Raw genomic sequence first — 17500 nt, forward strand, 5'->3', positions numbered from 1 at the left:
GGGGAGGTGGGGTTGAGGGTGTGGGGAGGTGGGGTTGAGGGTGTGGGGAGGTGGGGTTGAGGGTGTGGGGAGGTGGGGTTGAGGGTGTGGGGAGGTGGGGTTGAGGGTGTGGGGAGGTGGGGTTGAGGGTGTGGGGAGGTGGGGTTGAGGGTGTGGGGAGGTGGGGTTGAGGGTGTGGGGGAGGTGGGGGAGGTGTGGGGAGGTGGGGTTGAGGGTGTGGGGAGGTGGGGTTGAGGGTGGGGGAGGTGGGGTTGAGGGTGTGGGGAGGTGGGGTTGAGGGTGTGGGGAGGTGGGGTTGAGGGTGTGGGGAGGTGGGGTTGAGGGTGTGGGGAGGTGGGGTTGAGGGTGTGGGGAGGTGGGGTTGAGGGTGTGGGGAGGTGGGGTGAGGGTGTGGGGAGGTGGGGGGAGGGTGTGGGGAGGTGGGGTGGAGGGTGTGGGGAGGTGGGGGTGGAGGGTGTGGGGAGGTGGGGTTGAGGGTGTGGGGAGGTGGGGGTGGAGGGTGTGGGGGAGGTGGGGGTGGAGGGTGTGGGGTTGGGGAGGTGGGGTTGAGGGGGTGGGGAGGTGGGGTTGAGGGGGTGGGGAGGTGGGGCTGAGGGGGTGGGGTTGAGGAGGTGGGGAGGTGGGGTTGAGGGGGTGGGGTTGAGGGTATGGGGAGCTGGAGGGGGTGGGGTTGAGGGTGTGGGGAGGTGGGGTTGAGGGGGTGGGGAGCTGGGGTTGAGGGGGTGGGGAGGTGGGGTTGAGGGGGTGGGGGTGGTGGGGTTGAGGGTGTTGAGGGGGTGGGGAGGTGGGGTTGAGGGGGTGGGGAGGTGGGGTTGAGGGGGTGGGGAGGTGGGGTTGAGGGGGTGGGGAGCTGGGGTTGAGGGGGTGGGGAGGTGGGGTTGAGGGTGTGGGGGGGGTGGGGTTGAGGGTGTGGGGGGGGTGGGGTTGAGGGGGTGGGGAACTGGGGTTGAGGGGGTGGGGAGGTGGGGTTGAGGGTATGGGGAGGTGGGGGTGGGGGGGGTGGGGTTGAGGGTGTGGGGGGGGTGGGGTTGAGGGGGTGGGGAGCTGGGGTTGAGGGGGTGGGGAGCTGGGGTTGAGGGGGTGGGGAGCTGGGGTTGAGGGTGTGGGGGGGTGGGGTTGAGGGTGTGGGGGGGTGGGGTTGAGGGTGTGGGGGGGGTGGGGTTGAGGGTGTGGGGGGGGTGGGGTTGAGGGGGTGGGGTTGAGGGGGTGGGGAGCTGGGGTTGAGGGGGTGGGGAGGTGGGGTTGAGGGGGTGGGGAGGTGGGGTTGAGGGTGTGGGGAGCTGGGGTTGAGGGTGTGGGGAGGTGGGGTTGAGATGGATCAGAAAGGGACAGGCTTGTGGGCCAATGCGGGTCCATGTTCCCCATTATTCTGACGGTGGTTGTTTGCAGGTTAATTTGCGGTAGCTCATTAACCACAATTGGGAGCAGGTGTGGCCCAGCACGTGAGCTAATCGACCATAGGTCTGGCCTTGGGCTGTGGTAATGAGATGCCAGATAAATGCTGTGGATTTTTACAGTTCTGGCACCGCTCCAAGGCTGTCAGCCCCGTGGTCAGTTCACAGGAGCTGTTGATGCTTGTGAACGGGTCGGGGGTGGGGGGGTGATTTTCTTGGCCTTTTTCTTTAATGATGTGATTGTGCTCGGGGAGAGATATCCGTGCCGGGATTGGAACACTCACTTTTTGAGGCCCAGTCCGTCAATACTCTCAGGTCTGGTACTGTACGGGGGAAGTGTAGAGTGAAGTTCCATCTCCTCTGCCCCAACAGTGTACCTCATCCTCCAAAGAGAAGCCCCTGCTCCCCATACTGTGACATTTCCCAGACCAGACACCCTGTGCTGTGCTGGCTGAGTGCATTTGGTCATTTGACACCATGTTACGGTAGTTATGTACTCTCTGTCCCTGTCCGATTGTGTCGTACCTTTGTGGTCAGCAGATACAAGATACTTTCAACCCCTCGCTCTGGGCTGGGGTTAAATGTCGGTCTCGGCAGTGAAAGGGTACACTGCGTGAATTCACAGCGTCAACCACTCCCCTTGCAAGTGATCGACTTGTAAGTGAAACCGGTCACTGGCTGGGTCAAGTTCACAGCCCTCGGAGAGCGACCAGCCTCTTCCTCGGGGCAAGGATATCGGCTGTCCTTGTACACCTGTCGTTGGATGTGCTCCTGTGGTGTGTCGCTTGGCCGCACAGTTTATGATCCAGCCCGCGTCAGTCCCAGGTGGGGAATCATTAAACAGTGTCGCTGAGTGCCCGCGGCTTCCGGGATGCGTGCCGTCACAGCGCGGCTGGTGAAAAGGGAATATTCTTGGGATCTGGCAAAGTGGTACAGACTGGGCCCTCCTTGTGCTGCCAACATTCCCCCCCCCCCGCCCTCCCAGTTGTGAAGGCGTGAATCTCGTTGCAGTGCTGTTCCGTTCTTCGTATCGGACTGGGAGTGCCCACTGATCCTGATCCAGTCCTCGCTCGGTGCCCGTGCGTACGCACTATCCGACGAGACGTTCATCAGCAGCGAGGACCCTAACTGCCTGTTTGTGTTCACTCCCCCATCAGGCAAACCTCGGGGGGAGGGGGGGGGTGTGTGGGGGTTTTCAGGCCGTCCACTAACTCCATGCAGGTTGGGAAATCAAACTTGTCAGTCTAGTGGCTCAGTACCACTTCGGGCAGTGCAGCTACCTGGATATTAAGGGAATCGAGGGATATGGGCACAGTGCAGGAAAGTACTACCCCTGCGACAGTGCGGCGCTCCCTCAGTGCCACCGGTGCGGAACTCCCTCAGCGCCACCCCTCCGACAGTGCGGCGCTCCCTCAATATATTCAAGGCGGAGACGGACAGATTTTTAAACGATAGGTGAGTGAAGGGTTATGGGGAGTGGGCGGGAAAGTGGAGTTGAGGTCGATGATCATCCATGATCTGATTGAATGGTGGAGCAGGCTCGAATGGCCGACTCCTGCTCCGATATGTACCTGCCGAACCATTGGGAGAGTCCGTCCGTCCCCCGTTCTCTTCCCCCCCCCCCCCCCCCCCCACCGTTTCTTTTGAATAGAACAGTGAGACTGATGTAGCTGTGAGCGCTGTCTATTTGCGCGCTGCAGTCCCCGTGTGTGCTTAATCGAAATTGTACGCTTCAGAAATACTACGGCCGGAAGTCTCCGACGGGCCGGGACGTCTGCCGCCTGCGCAAGGTTTACTACAACGCCCGGCACGAGGCCTCGGCCCAGATCGACGAGATCATCGGCGAGACGGCCAGCGAGGCAGACAGCAGCGAGACCTCGGTGGGCGAGAAGGAGAACGGCAACGAGAAGGACGACGACGTGATCCGCTGCATCTGTGGCCTCTACAAGGACGAGGGGCTGATGATTCAGTGCGAGAAGTGCATGGTGAGTGGCCGCTTCCGGGGCAGAACTGGGCACGATCCCCGAGGGGACTGTCGATGGCGATAAATGTAGATCGATTAAACCCCCCCCCCCCCCCCCCCCGCCCGGTGGTCTCATCTTATGGGGGCAAATAAAGAGGGGACCTGGTTGTGGCTTTTAAATATCTGTAAACCTCAGCAGCTCAGGCAGCAATCTGTGGGGAGGAAGCAGAGTTAACGTTTCGGGTCGAGAACATCAATGACATCGACCCGAAACACTAACTCTGCTTCCGTTCCACAGACGCTGCCCGACCCGCTGAGATTTCCAGCATTTTCTGTTTTTGTTTCAGATTCCAGCATCCGCTGTATTTTCCTTTTTTAAATATCTGTGTTGTTCTGATGTCCCCAAAAGCCACATCCTGGGATTCCTGCAATGGGGGGGGGGGGGGGATTGTGCACAGTTTGGGTCTCCTTACCTCAGGAAGGATATACTTGCCATCGAGGGAGTGCAACGAAGGTTCACCAGACCGATTCCTGGGATGGAGGAGAGATTGAGTAGACTGGGCCTGCATTCTCTAGAGTTTCGAAGAATGAAAGGTGATCGCATTGAAACGTACAAAATTCTTATAGGATGTTCTTGCCACGGTAGATGCAGGGAGGATGTTTCCCCCCGGGGCTGGGGAGTCCAGAACCAGGGGGTCACACAGTCTCAGGATAAGGGGTCGGCCATTTAGGACTGAGATGAGGAGGAATTTCTTCACTCAGAGGGTGGTGAATCTTTGGAATTCTCTGCCCCAGAGGGCTGTGGAGGCTCAGTCGTTGAGTATATTCAAGGCTGAGATCGATAGTTCTTTGGATATTAAGGGAATCGAGGGATATGGGAACAGAGCAGGAAAGTGGAGCTGAGTCCATGATCAGATCAGCCATAATCTCATTGAATGCCGGAGCAGGCTCGAGGGGCCGAATGGCTTGCTCCTGCTCCTAATTCTTCTGTTCCTATCACAGCCAGTGAACCTTGATTTGCACTGTGCTCCTGTAATCCGTGTGCCTACAGTATCCGTGTGCTGGTGTTTTTCCCACAAGTGCTCCTGGTGGATGATTGTCAGGAACCACATGTCTTCGAAGCATTCCTGATGGGCCAAGTTCTTGTGCACAGTCATTGAGGATGAAAGTCGGCCGCAGTGGGTAAATCTGTCAAAATATCTGTCAAGAGAGGGTTCAGAGAAGATTTACGACGATGTTGCCTGGACTGGAGAATTTTAGCGATGAGGAAAGATCGGATAGGCTGGAGTTGTTTTCTTTGGAACAGAGGAGGATGAGGGGAGACCTGATTGAGGTGTATAAAATGATGAGGGGCCTGGATAGAGTGGATAGGACGGACTGGTTTCCCTTGGCAGAGGGGTCAACAACCAGGGGGCATAGATTGAAAGTAATTGGGGGGAGGTTTAGAAGGGATTTGAGGGGAAATGTCTTCACCCAGAGGGTGGTAGGGGTCTGGGGCGGAACTCACGACCTGAAAGGGTGGTAGAGGCAGAAACCCTCACCACATTTAAAAAGCACCTGGATGTGCACAGCTTGAAGTGCCGTAACCCACAGGGCTACGGACCCAGAGCGAGAAAGTGGGATTCGGCTGGGTGGCTCTTGGTCGGCCGGCGCGGACACGATGGGCCGGAATGGCCTCCTCCCGTGCTGTAAATTTCTGATTCTATTGCTCCAGTGCTCAGCTCTTGCTGAGGTGCATGTGGTCGTGGGTTAGAGGAGCAGAGTGCAAAAGCGGAAGAGGTTGTGTTGTGGTTGTAAAAGGGGTTCCTCAGCCAGTCCCTGGTCACCGAGCCAGGGGAAGAATTTTAATTGCCTTTGCAAGGGTAAGGCAGCAAGCGGCAAAGGTGATTCCAGCGCTCAGGAATTTAACTCATGCAGTCAACTTGCGGACGTTGGGCTTGTTTTCTCCGGGAAGGAGGCTTTGAGGTTTTCGAAGTTGACAAAATTGTTCCAAGTGAATTCTTCAGATACCAGAGGACCCGAGATCGAAAATGAGGACGTTTAGAATGAGAGGGGAAGATAGCCGTGACCTTGTCACGCAGGAGGTGAGAGTTAAGCAACAAGATGGTCATCGATGTGGCGGGAGGAATGAGCGTGTTTCTGGTGGCGAGCAACTTCTCCTCTTCGGCAGTCCCTCGGAGGCGAGGGTGACTTGCTTCCACACTAGAGTTCTGATGGGACAATGCAGGATCTACAGACTCTGTCACAGGTGGTTGGAGGGGACGGGTGGGTGGGGAGCTTGGGTTGTCGTGCGCTCCTTCCGCTGTTTGTACTTGGCTTCCGCCTGCTCCCCGGCGAAGGGACTCGAGGTGTTCGGCGCCTTCGCGAATGCTTCTCCTCCACTCTGAGCGGCCATGGGCCAGGGATTCTCAAGAATCGGTGGGGATGTTACATTTTTTTCAGGGAGGCTTTGAGGCTGTCCTTAAAGCATTTTTCTCTGCTCACCTGGGACTCGCTTGCCATGACTGAGCTCGGAGTAGAGTGCCTGTTTCGGGTGTCTTGTGTCAGGGATGTGGCCCGCCCATCGGAGCTGATCGAGCGTGGTCCATGCTTCGATGCTGGGGATGTTGGCCTGAGCGAGAACGCTGACGCTGGCAAGCTTATCCTGCCGATGGATTTGCAGGATCTTGCCGAGGCAGCGTTGGTGGTACTTTTCCAGTGCTGTGTGAGGCGCCCTGCTGTACATGGTCCATGTCTCTGAAGCATAAAGGAGGGCGGGAATCACTACTGCTCTGTAGGCCATGAGCTTGGTGCCGGGATCTTGGTCTTCAAACACTCTCTTCCTCAGGCGACCAAAGGCTACACTGGCACACTGAAGGGGGTGTTGGGTTGTGGGTTATGGTGCCTGACAATTGCTGTGGCCTGCAAGTGTAGTTAGCAGCCTTGAATTGAGCAGGGAGGACGTGTCCATAGAGCTGGGTGGTCTGTATGTTCCAATTGAATGCACTGCGCTGTGCACTCACATCTTGTCCCCCTTCCCCCTAGGTGTGGCAGCACTGTGATTGCATGCGCGTAACTGCCGACGTTGAACACTACCTGTGTGAGCAGTGCGATCCCCGACCAGTGGAGAGGGTAAGCTGACTCCTCATCAATACGCAAGGACACTGTGCACTCTGTTCAACATTGTACGCGCGGGGTGTTCAAGTCAGTTCTTTTGTTAAACCTCGTGTGCCATGGCTCTCGATGAGGTAACGTTTTTTCCAGCACTTTTTCCTGCTGCTTTAACAGCTGTCGATATTTCACTTAATTGCACGCAGTTAAGTTCCCGTAAGTCCCACTTATGGAAAGTTTCAGCAGTGATATCAAATGTCGGTAATGATCCAGGAAGAAAGCCTTGCATTTATATAGTGTCGTTCACGAGCACCGGAAGCCCCATGGAGCCAGCGAAGTATTTTTTGAAGTGTAGCCGCTGTTGTAATGTAGGAAACGCGGCAGCCAAATTGCGCACAGCAAGCTCCCACAAACAGCACTACGATAATGACCAAATAATCTGTTTTTCGTGATGTTGGTTGAGGGATAAATATTGGCCCCAGGACATCGGGGCGAACTGCCCCTGCTCTTCGAAATAGTGCCATGTGATGCCATGGGTTCTTTAACCTCAGCGCCAGGGCCCCCCAGCGGAGCTCCCTGCCGGGATCTCCCCCCCCCCCCCCTAGCGGAGCTCTGCACCGGGACCCCCCCAGCGGAGCTCCCTGCCGGGTCTCTCTCTCTCCTTCCCCCCCCCCCCCCCTCCAGCGGAGCTCCGCACCAGGGCCCCCCAGCGGAGCTCCCTGCCGGGATCCCCCCCACCCCCAGCGGAGCTCCCTGCCGGGTCTCTTCTCTTTCCCTCCCTCCGCACCAAGACCCCCCAGCGGAGCTCCGCACCAGGACCCCCCCCCCCCAGTGGAGTTCCCTGCCGGGTCTCTCTCTTCCCCCCCTCACCCCCCCCCCCCACAGCGGAACTCCGCGCCAGGGCCCCCCCCCAGCGGAGCTCCCTGCCAGGTCTCTTCTTCCCCCCCCCCCCCCCCCCCCCCACCCCACAGCGTCCGCACCAGGACCCCTCAGCGGAGCTCCGCACCGGGACCCCCCCCCCCCAGTGGAGCTCCGAGCAGCTGAAAGGGAGCATTGTGTGCTGCTCTGTCACACACTGTGGTTGTTTTTATTGCAGGAAGTCCCCATGATCCCACAGCCACATTACGCCCAGCCCGGTTGTGTGTACTACATCTGCTTACTGCGGGACGACCTACTACTGCGACATGGTAGGTGCCTCGGGGGCTGGGGGCGGAGGGTGGGGTTACTTGCGTGGCTTAATGAGGGCGACTGCGGGAAGCCAGTACTGCCCGCTTGCACAGAATTATACCTCGGGCGATGTGGAATATGCGAAGTGACCTTAAAAGAGCTGCCTCGTAGGGTGGGGAGAGGAGATTTCTTTGGCCGGGGGCGGGGGGGGGGCAAGGCAGCCCGAGGAAGAGCCAAGTGGTGCGGGGCAGTTGAGGTGGAGTGAAACCCTGTGTGATGGTCTCGACCGTGCAATAGCTGAGCTGATTCGCAGCGCTCTCGGGCCAATCCCTGGGAGCTGGGATTCTCTCCGCTCTGCTCCAGGCCACCACGCCAGCCACTGACCCAGCCAAGAAAAACGAGGAGCTGTACCCGTGCAACCGGCCGCATTGGCGTGCCCCAAGCCCCCGTGACTGTCTGCGGCTCGGACCGGCGCGCTCCCGCCGTATCCCCGCAGGGAAGGGAGCCGGCCGTCCGCACTGGCCAAACGCAAGCTCGGGCTACGTGCCCTCCATAATCGCCTGCTTCAGAGTCTCCCAGGCGGGTTGATGCGATCCTGTGCAGTCGGCAAACCAGCTGACGGAAGACGGTGGGGCCACGGTTGTGCATGGGTTAACGCTCCCGGTAAACGTCCCTCGCGTGCGAGCGTAACGCAATCAGCAACTCGTGTAGCCATCTCGCCGCTGCTATAAAACAGCGCTCGAATGTGCTACCGCACGGAATTAAACCCCAGGCTTTCTCAGCGGTTTTTTGGGGTCCTTTTAGGAGTTTTATACTTTATTTTTTTTTGTGCCTCCTTTCTCCGATTCTTTGATTAAACCCCGCGTGACCCCGGTGTGTGTGTGTGTGTGTGTGTGTGTGTTCTGTCGCAGGCGACTGCGTCTATCTGATGAGAGATAATCGACGGGGGCCCGAGGGTCAGCCGGTCCGGCAGTCCTACAGACTGCTGTCCCACATCAACCGGGACAAGCTCGACATCTTCCGCATCGAGAAGCTCTGGAAAAATGAAAAGTAAGGCAGCTGGCCAACAAAACCAGTCATTAAAATGTTTTAAACACCTTCAGGAATGATCATCTGTACCCATCAGTACCATACCTCAGTCTTAGTGACAGACCTGTACCCACCAGTACTGTACCCCAGTGTTATACAGTGACAGACCTGTACCCACCAGTACTGTAACCGTGTTATACAGTGACAGACCTGTACCCACCAGTACTGTACCCCAGTGTTATACAGTGACGGACCTGTACCCACCAGTACTGTACCCCAGTGTTATACAGTGACAGACCTGTACCCACCAGTACTGTACCCCAGTGTTATACAGTGACAGACCTGTACCCACCAGTACTGTACTCCAGTGTTATACAGTGACAGACCTGTACCCGCCAGTACTGTACCCCAGTGTTATACAGTGACAGACCTGTACCCACCAGTACTGTATCCCAGTGTTATACAGTGATAGACCTGTACCCACCAGTACTGTACCCCAGTGTTGTACAGTGACAGACCTGTACCCACCAGTACTGTCCACCAGTGTTACACAGTGACAGACCTGTACCCACCAGTACTGTACCCCAGTGTTATACAGTGACAGAACTGTACCCACCAGTACTGTACCCCAGTGTTATACAGTGACAGACCTGTACCCACCAGTACTGTACCCCAGTGTTATACAGTGACAGAACTGTACCCACCAGTACTGTACCCCAGTGTTATACAGTGACAGACCTGTACCATACCCCAGTGTTATACAATGACAGATCTGTACCCACCAGTACTGTGCCCCAGTGTTATACAGTGACGGACCTGTACCCACCTGTACTGTACCCCGGTGTTATACAGTGACAGATCTGTACCCACCAGTACTGTACCCCAGTGTTATACAGTGACGGACCTGTACCCACCTGTACTGTACCCCGGTGTTATACAGTGACAGACCTGTACCCACCAGTACTGTACTTCAGTGTTATACAGTGACAGACCTGTACCCACCTGTACTGTACCCCAGTGTTATACAGTGACAGACCTGTACCCACCAGTACTGTACCCCAGTTATACAGTGACAGACCTGTACCCACCAGTACTGTAGCCCAGTGTTACACAGTGACAGACCTGTACCCACCAGTACTGTACCCCAGTGTTATACAGTGACGGACCTGTACCCACCTGTACTGTACCCTAGTGTTATACAGTGACAGACCTGTACACACCAGTACTGTACCCCAGTGTTATACAGTGACGGACCTGTACCCACCAGTACTGTACCCCAGTGTTATACAGTGACAGACCTGTACCCACCAGTACTGTACCCCAGTGTTACACAGTGACAGACCTGTACCCACCAGTACTGTACCCAAGTGTTATACAGTGACGGACCTGTACCCACCAGTACTGTACGCCAGTGTTATACAGTGACAGACCTGTACACACCAGTACTGTACCCCAGTGTTATACAGTGACGGACCTGTACCCACCAGTACTGTACCCCAGTGTTACAGTGACAGACCTGTACCCACCAGTACTGTACCCCAATGTTATACAGTGACGGACCTGTACCCACCAGTACTGTACGCCAGTGTTATACAGTGACGGACCTGTACCCACCAGTACTGTACCCCAGTGTTATACAGTGACGGACCTGTACCCACCAGTACTGTACCCCAGTGTTATACAGTGACAGACCTGTACCCACCAGTACTGTACCCCAGTGTTATACAGTGACAGACCTGTACCCACCAGTGCTGTACCCCAGTGTTATACAGTGACGGACCTGTACCCACCAGTACTGTACCCCAGTGTTCTACAGTGACAGACCTGTACCCACCAGTACTGTACCCCAGTGTTATACAGTGACAGACCTGTACCCACCAGCACTGTACCCCAGTGTTATACAGTGACAGACCTGTACCCACCAGTACTGTACCCCAGTGTTATACAGTGACAGACCTGTACCCACCAGTACTGTACCCCAGTGTTACACAGTGACAGACCTGTACCCACCAGTATTATATGTATAGTATTTTGAAGCTTGGTCTTTATTGAAGTGTCAATAACCTATATTGTGACAGGGGGGAGCGATTTGCCTTTGGTCACCATTATTTCCGGCCCCACGAGACCCATCACTCCCCATCGAGGCGCTTTTACCACAACGAGTTATTCAGGGTGCCGCTGTACGAGATTATCCCCCTGGAGGCAGTGGTGGGGACCTGTTGCGTCTTGGACCTCTACACATACTGCAAAGGTGAGTGAGAGATTACCGCGAGCCCCTCTACCCCCTCTCGCTGCTGTTCCCTGACTGACCGGGCAAGTGGGTTCCAGCCACGGTTAGTGACTCCGTGGCACTGCCCAGGCTGACACAGGTTTCCCAACCCTCCTGCAGAGCAGCAGCTGCCTTCCACTCAGCACATAGGGATTAGGAGCAGGAGTTGGCCATTCGGCCCCTCGAGCCTGCTCCGCCATTCAATGAGATCACGGCTGATCTTCGACCTCAACTCCACTTTCCTGCCCCATCCTCATATCCCTTGTTCCCCTAGACTCCGAAAATCTCTCGACCTCAGCCTTGAATACACTCAACGACTGAGCCTCCACAGCCCTCTGGGGCAGAGAGTTCCAAAGATTCACCACCCTCAGTGAAGAAATTCCTCCTCATCTCAGTCCTAAATGACTGACCCCTTATCCTGAGACTGTGTGACCCCCCTGGTTCTAGACTCCCCAGCCTGGGGGGGAAACACCCTCCCTGCATCTACCCTGTCAATCCCCCTCACAATCCTGTATGAGATCACCTCTCATTCTTCTAAACTCCAGAGCATACAAGCCCAATCTACACCAACCCCCCCCCCCACCCAACTATAGTCCCAGTGTAAGCCCAGAACCCAATCTTGTCTCTGCCCTGAGATCACACTCGCACTTTCCAGCACCTCTGATTGGGTAGTGATCCAGGGCAGGAGCCCTGGCTGATTTTTCCGATACACTACTGTAAGGCTCTAAGCAGATTGTAGCACACTTGCAGGAGCTATCTCAGTACGGGCCGGGATTAATCCTGGTTCTTTACTGATCTGTAGGACTCAGCTGCTACAGTAAGCAGCCAAACCGTCAGGGGAGCTATGTGGATCCTGTTTTGATTGGCGATTTTCAGATTTCTCTTTTTTTTTTTTTTCCCCCTGTTTCCTCCATTGAAAATTTGCGCTCGGGCTATCAGGGCAGAGCCTGTGTCTAAGTGATGCATTTTTGTAGCGTCCGACATTCCTTTACAGAGGTTTGGACATCAATATACAAAGCTGGTGTGGCAACAAGGATTTTTTGCATCGAATTTATTCGGCCCCACCATTCCATGCTCCACTTGAGTCTCCTCCCGCCCATTCTCATCTTAACCTATCAACCTATCCTTCTATTCCTTTCTCCCTCGTGTGTTCATCGCTAATTTTTTTATAAAAGAAAGACTTGCATTTATGTAGCGCCTTTCTCGACCACCGGACATCTCGAAGCGCTTTACAGCCAATGAAGTACTTTTTGGAGTGTGGTCACTGTTGTAATGTGGGAAACGAGACAGCCAACTTGGGCACAGCAAGCTCCCACACCCAGCACTGCGATGATGACCAGATTGTTACGCTCATAATAAATGGCCAGACTTGAATACTGTGTGTGATGAGCAAGTGTGACCTTAGCTCCTTTAATAAGATTCCAGAGTGCAGGTACCTCGTGGGTGGTCTGCTTATATTCTGTGCTCCCAAGGGATGCTGGGGATCCCTTGGGACTCCCAACAGCTGGGCCCTCTGGTGGTCAGGTGTCATGCAGGTTTCTAAGGATTAAATACGTAACATAATCTCTTTTGCTCTGTTGATTAAGGGAACCGAGGGATCTGGGGATCGGGCGGGAAGGTGGAGTTGAGGTCAAAGATCAGCCGTGATCTTATTGACTGGCGGAGCAGGGCTTCCTGTTTCTTATGTTCTTATCCAGCCTCCCCCTTAAATGCATCGATGCTATTCTCCTCGACCACTCCCTGTGGCAGCGAGTTCCACATTCTCACCGCTCTCTGGGCAACGACGTTTCTCCTGAATTCCCCAATGAACAGTTGGCACCATTATTTTTTTTTTAACGTGTCGCATTTGAACTGGAATTCCTTAAACGTAATGGGACGTGGCCATTGAAAGTCAGAAGAAAGGCAATCCCCACTCCTGAACAGACGTGCCACCCAGCCTTGCTGTGGCCCACGCTGTATCAGAGGCTCGGCTGCGTCGGAGAGTGTGCGGGAGGGGTTGCAAGCACGCTGTTCACCCCCCTGACCTTGTTTTCAATCCCGCAGGGAGGCCGAAGGGTGTGAAGGATCAGGATGTTTACATCTGCGATTACCGCCTGGACAAATCTGCACACCTCTTCTACAAGATCCATCGCAACCGTTACCCCGTCTGCACAAAATCCTACGCCTTCGATCACTTCCCCAAGAAACTGACGCCCAAAAGAGATTTCTCTGTGAGTGTTTGGGGGAGGCCGGGAATGGATCGGAAGGGAAATAGTGGGGGGGGGGCAGGGGTGGCGGCCGTGCGCGCTTGGGGCTGGGAGCGAGGGTGTTTCACTACTGTTGTGAAGGGGTTGTCTTATGAGGAAAGGTTAAGCAGGTTGGGCCTGTACTCATTGGAGTTGAGAAGACTGAGAGGCGATCTTGTTGAGACATAAGATTCTGAGGGGGCGTGACAGGGTAGATGCAGAGAGGATGTTTCCCCTCGTGGGGGAATCTAGAACTAGGGGGCATAGTTTCTGAATAATGGGTCGCCTGTTTAAAACCGAGATGAGGAGGAATTTCTTCTGAGGGCGGTGAATCTGTGGAATTCTCTGCCCCAGCGAGCTGTGGAGGCTGGGTCATTGAATATATTTAAGGTGGAGATCGACAGATGTTTGAACGATAAGGGAGTCGAGGGCTATGGGGAGCGGGCGGGGAAGTGGAGCTGAGTCCCATGATCGGATCAGCCGCGATCTTATTGAATGGCGGAGCCGGCTCGCGGGGCCGAGTAGCCGACTCCTGCTCCTGTTCCATATGTTGTATATTGCGCCTTTTAAAAAGAAAATAATGCTTTTTTTTCTCTTTTTTTCTTTCCATTAGCCTCACTACGTACCAGAAAATTACAAGAGGAACGGAGGCCGGTGAGTGTCCTTTGCTGTCGGTCTGCTGTTTAACTCTAGTTTGTACCCTTGGTTCTGTGCTCCATCGCTAGATTGACTCCAACCCTTTGCAGCCTCCATTTTATGCAAGCGGGACAAAGGGCCCCCGCCCCCGGGGCTGGGCAGAGGAGACGAAATGAGCCCGAGTTCCCACTCCCGACCCTGCTGCAAGGTGCAGACTCGGAGTGAGAGCAGCCTCGCAGCAGGCTGTGACCCCCCCCCCCACACGGTCCCATAGCCTGCCTGCACCCTCTAGGTTCTCCCGGTGGACGCTGCCCAATTGGTCAGCCTCTTCAGGAGCGGGACGGCAAGAGAGAATGTTAATCTGTCTGATCGCACGCCGTGGTCGTACTCAGCGGGTTAATCGGCGAGTTCTGATCTCTCCGTGCAGATTCACTCTGCACTGCACTGTACTTGGGGGTGGGGCAGAGAGTGGGGGGGGGGGGGGTGGGGGTGGGGGAGGCAGGGGGGTGGGCGGCAGTGGATGGAATCTATTAGAGTTAGAGTTTTGTTTTCTCCCGGTTTTTTAATTCCCCGTCCCCAGCCAGACAGCGGATTACCGCGGTCAGCTAGCAAACGGAGCGACTCGGAGCCCAAAATGGTGCCCATCCCATCCCCCGCCTTCGTTCTGCATCGTCGCCTCGACCTGCTGACTTGCCCGAGAACTGTTGAAACTCGCACCCAACCGAGGGTAGTCAACTTTATTTAGAATTCACCCCCTTCCCACGGCCAACAGAGTGGGTGGGTGGAGGGAGGGGAGGGGAGGGGCGGGAGTGTGCTGTCTGCTTGCTGCTACACCTGGGCCACTCTCACTCTTGTACCAGTCACTAGGATGTGCACAAGAGCCAATCGCTCTGACTGCTGCCCCCGCCCTCACCACCTTTTCTCTCGCCGTCTCGCTCCCGTGCGGGACGGGTGTCGAGCAAGGACCAGATCACACTCGGCCGCAATGCCTCCTGCAGTTAAATAGCCTGCAGTCTCAGTCTCTCTCTCTCTCTCTCTCTCTCTCTCTCTCTCTCTCACGCACGCACGCACACACACACACACTGGTTTCACGTGTCGTGCAGCGATCAGTGCCTGTGGTCACCTCCATTCTCTCCCCCCCCCCCCCCCCCCAACAAGTAGACGAGAGTGAGAGCAGTTAATCGTGGGGCAGTCCATTCAAGGTGAAGCACACTTGGGAAGGTATACGGTAGGGGGAAGGCCCATCCCTCTTACAGGGGAACCTTTCATCGGGTGTCCCACGGTTACTGGGTTCGAGGGGGGGGGGGTGGGAATAAATTTTCCCCACTTTTGAAATCTGTTCCGGGGTCAGGAAAGGAGGAATTTCTTAGGGTCATGAATCTGTGGAATTCTCTGCCCCAGAGAGCTGTGGAGGCTGGGTCATTGAATATATTTAAGGTGGAGATAGACAGATTTCTGAACGATAAGGGAGTGAAGGGTTATGGGAAGTGGAGCCGAGTCCATGATCAGATCAGCCATGATCTTATTGAATGGTGGAGCAGGCTCGAGGGGCCCAATGGCTGACTGCTGCTCCTATTTCTTATAAACCGCTCTGGGCCCTTGTTCAGAACACCATTCGTAGACGGGTGGATATGCAGGATGAGGTTCCAATGGAGAGGTGGGCACAAGGGTATTGGTCTGATCAGAGAGAGGTGTTTTTTTTTAAACTTTGGGATAGATTATCTTAGACATTTATCTGGATTTTGAAACTAGCAGCAAATAGAACAGGAAACATCCGAAAGGATAAAAAAAACACAATGTTGGGGTGCAGGGTCGTGCACTGGCAGTGAGTTGGTCAGTCTCGGGTAGGAGAAAAGGAGAGGGGTGGTAAACTTGGCCCCAGCATGCCCGATGTAAAGGAGGAATTGGGGCTCGATTTCACTACCATGCTGGCGTTTGTGTGTGTGTGTGTGTGTGTGTGTGCATGGACTTCAAGTGAGGGCAGGATAGGGCTCAAGTGTGATGCCCCCGATAGTCAAACGGCCGCTCTCGCTGTCCACGGTCGGGCGTGTGGAATGTGGCTGGCAGACTTGAGTCGGGGGGTGAGGGAGAGAAAGAAGAGACTAGAGGGGGGAGGGGGGGAGAAAGAGGAGAACGGTGGGTGGGGGAGGGAGAGAAAGGAGAGCGGAGGGGGGGGTGCGGGGGGAGACAGGAGGTGGGGGGAGATGGAGGGATGGGATAGGAGGGGAGAGAGAGACAGAGACAGGAGGGGGGGGAGGAGGAGAGAAAGGGACGGGAGGGGGAAAGTGAGACGGAGTGGGGGGGGGGGGGAAGAGAGAGAAACAGGAGGGGGTGGGGAGGAGAGAGAGAGACAGGAGGGGATAGGGAGGAGAGAGAGAGAGAGAGAGAGACAGGAGGGGGTAGGGAGGAGAGAGAGACAGGAGGGGGTAGGGAGGAGAGAGCGAGAGAGACAGGAGGGGGTAGGGAGGAGAGAGCGAGAGAGACAGACGTGACGGGAAGGGGGGGGCGAGAGAGAGAGACGGGATGGGGGGGCGAGAGAGAGAGACGGGACGGGGGGGGCGAGAGAGAGAGATGGGACTGGGGGGTGGGGGGGCGAGAGAGAGAACACGGGGGGGTGGCGAGAGAGAGACGGGATGGGGGGTGGGCGAGAGAGAGAGAGAGACGGGATGGGGGGGTGGGCGAGAGAGAGAGACAGACGGGACGGGGGGGGGGGCGAGAGACAGACGGGACGGGGGGTGGAGAGAGAGACAGACGGGACGGGGGGACGAGAGAGAGAGAGAGAGAGAGAGAGACACGGGACAGGGTGGGGCGAGAGAGAGAGAGAGAGAGAGAGAGAGACGGGACAGGAGGGGCGAGAGAGACGGGACGGGGGGGCGAGAGAGAGAGAGAGAGAGAGAGAGAGACGGGACGGGGGCGGGCGAGAGAGAGAGAGAGAGAGAGAGAGACGGTACGGTGGGGGCAAGAGAGAGAGAGAGAGAGAGAGAGACGGGACGGGGGCGGGAGAGAGAGAGAGAGAGACGGGTGGGGGGGGGCGAGAGAGAGAGAGAGACGGGGGGGGGGGGGCGAGAGAGAGAGAGAGAGAGACGGGGGGGGGGGGCGAGAGAGAGAGAGAGACGGGACGGGGAGGGCCAGCGAGCGAGAGAGAGAGAGACACGGGACGGGGGGGGGCGAGCGAGAGAGATTCGGGACGGGGGGGGCGAGCGAGAGAGACACGGGACGGGGGGGCGAGCGAGAGAGATTCGGGACGGGGGGGGCGAGCGAGAGAGAGAGAGAGAGAGAGAGACACGGGACGGGGGGGGGTGAGCGAGAGAGATTCGGACGGGGGGGGGCGAGCGAGAGAGATTCGGGACGGGGGGGCGAGAAGAGAGAGAGAGAGAGAGAGAGAGACGGGACGGGGGGCGAGAGAGAGAGAGATTCGGGACGGGGGGGGCGAGCGAGAGAGATTCGGGACGGGGGGCGAGGAGAGAGAGAGAGAGAGAAGAGAGAGACTGGACGGGGGGGCGAGAGAGAGAGAGATTCGGGACGGGGGGGGCGAGAGAGAGAGAGAGAGAGAGAGAGACGGGACGGGGGGGCGAGAGAGAGAGAAAAGAGACACGGGACGGGGGGGGCGAGCGAGAGAGATTCGGGACGGGGGGGCGAGCGGAGAGATTCGGGACGGGGGGGGCGAGCGAGAAAGATTCGGGACGGGGGGGCGAGAGAGAGAGACACGGGACGGGGGGGCGAGCGA

The 17500-nt window shown here is 56.6% G+C and overlaps 1 protein-coding gene across 1 annotated transcript in view; it reads left to right on the top strand.

Moving 5' to 3' along the window:
- The window catches only part of ash1l (ash1 (absent, small, or homeotic)-like (Drosophila)), a 203268-nt gene that overhangs the window by 170617 nt on the left and 15151 nt on the right, over positions 1-17500 (top strand). Inside the window, exons 10-16 of the mRNA XM_070868461.1 lie at positions 3131-3379; positions 6382-6468; positions 7544-7634; positions 8526-8664; positions 10722-10894; positions 12956-13122; positions 13751-13791. Coding sequence (XP_070724562.1) covers positions 3131-3379; positions 6382-6468; positions 7544-7634; positions 8526-8664; positions 10722-10894; positions 12956-13122; positions 13751-13791 — 947 coding nt within the window. The remainder of the gene's footprint in view (positions 1-3130; positions 3380-6381; positions 6469-7543; positions 7635-8525; positions 8665-10721; positions 10895-12955; positions 13123-13750; positions 13792-17500) is intronic.

This window comes from Pristiophorus japonicus, chromosome 30 (genome assembly GCF_044704955.1).
Source record: "Pristiophorus japonicus isolate sPriJap1 chromosome 30, sPriJap1.hap1, whole genome shotgun sequence".
Classification (NCBI taxonomy): domain Eukaryota; kingdom Metazoa; phylum Chordata; class Chondrichthyes; family Pristiophoridae; genus Pristiophorus; species Pristiophorus japonicus.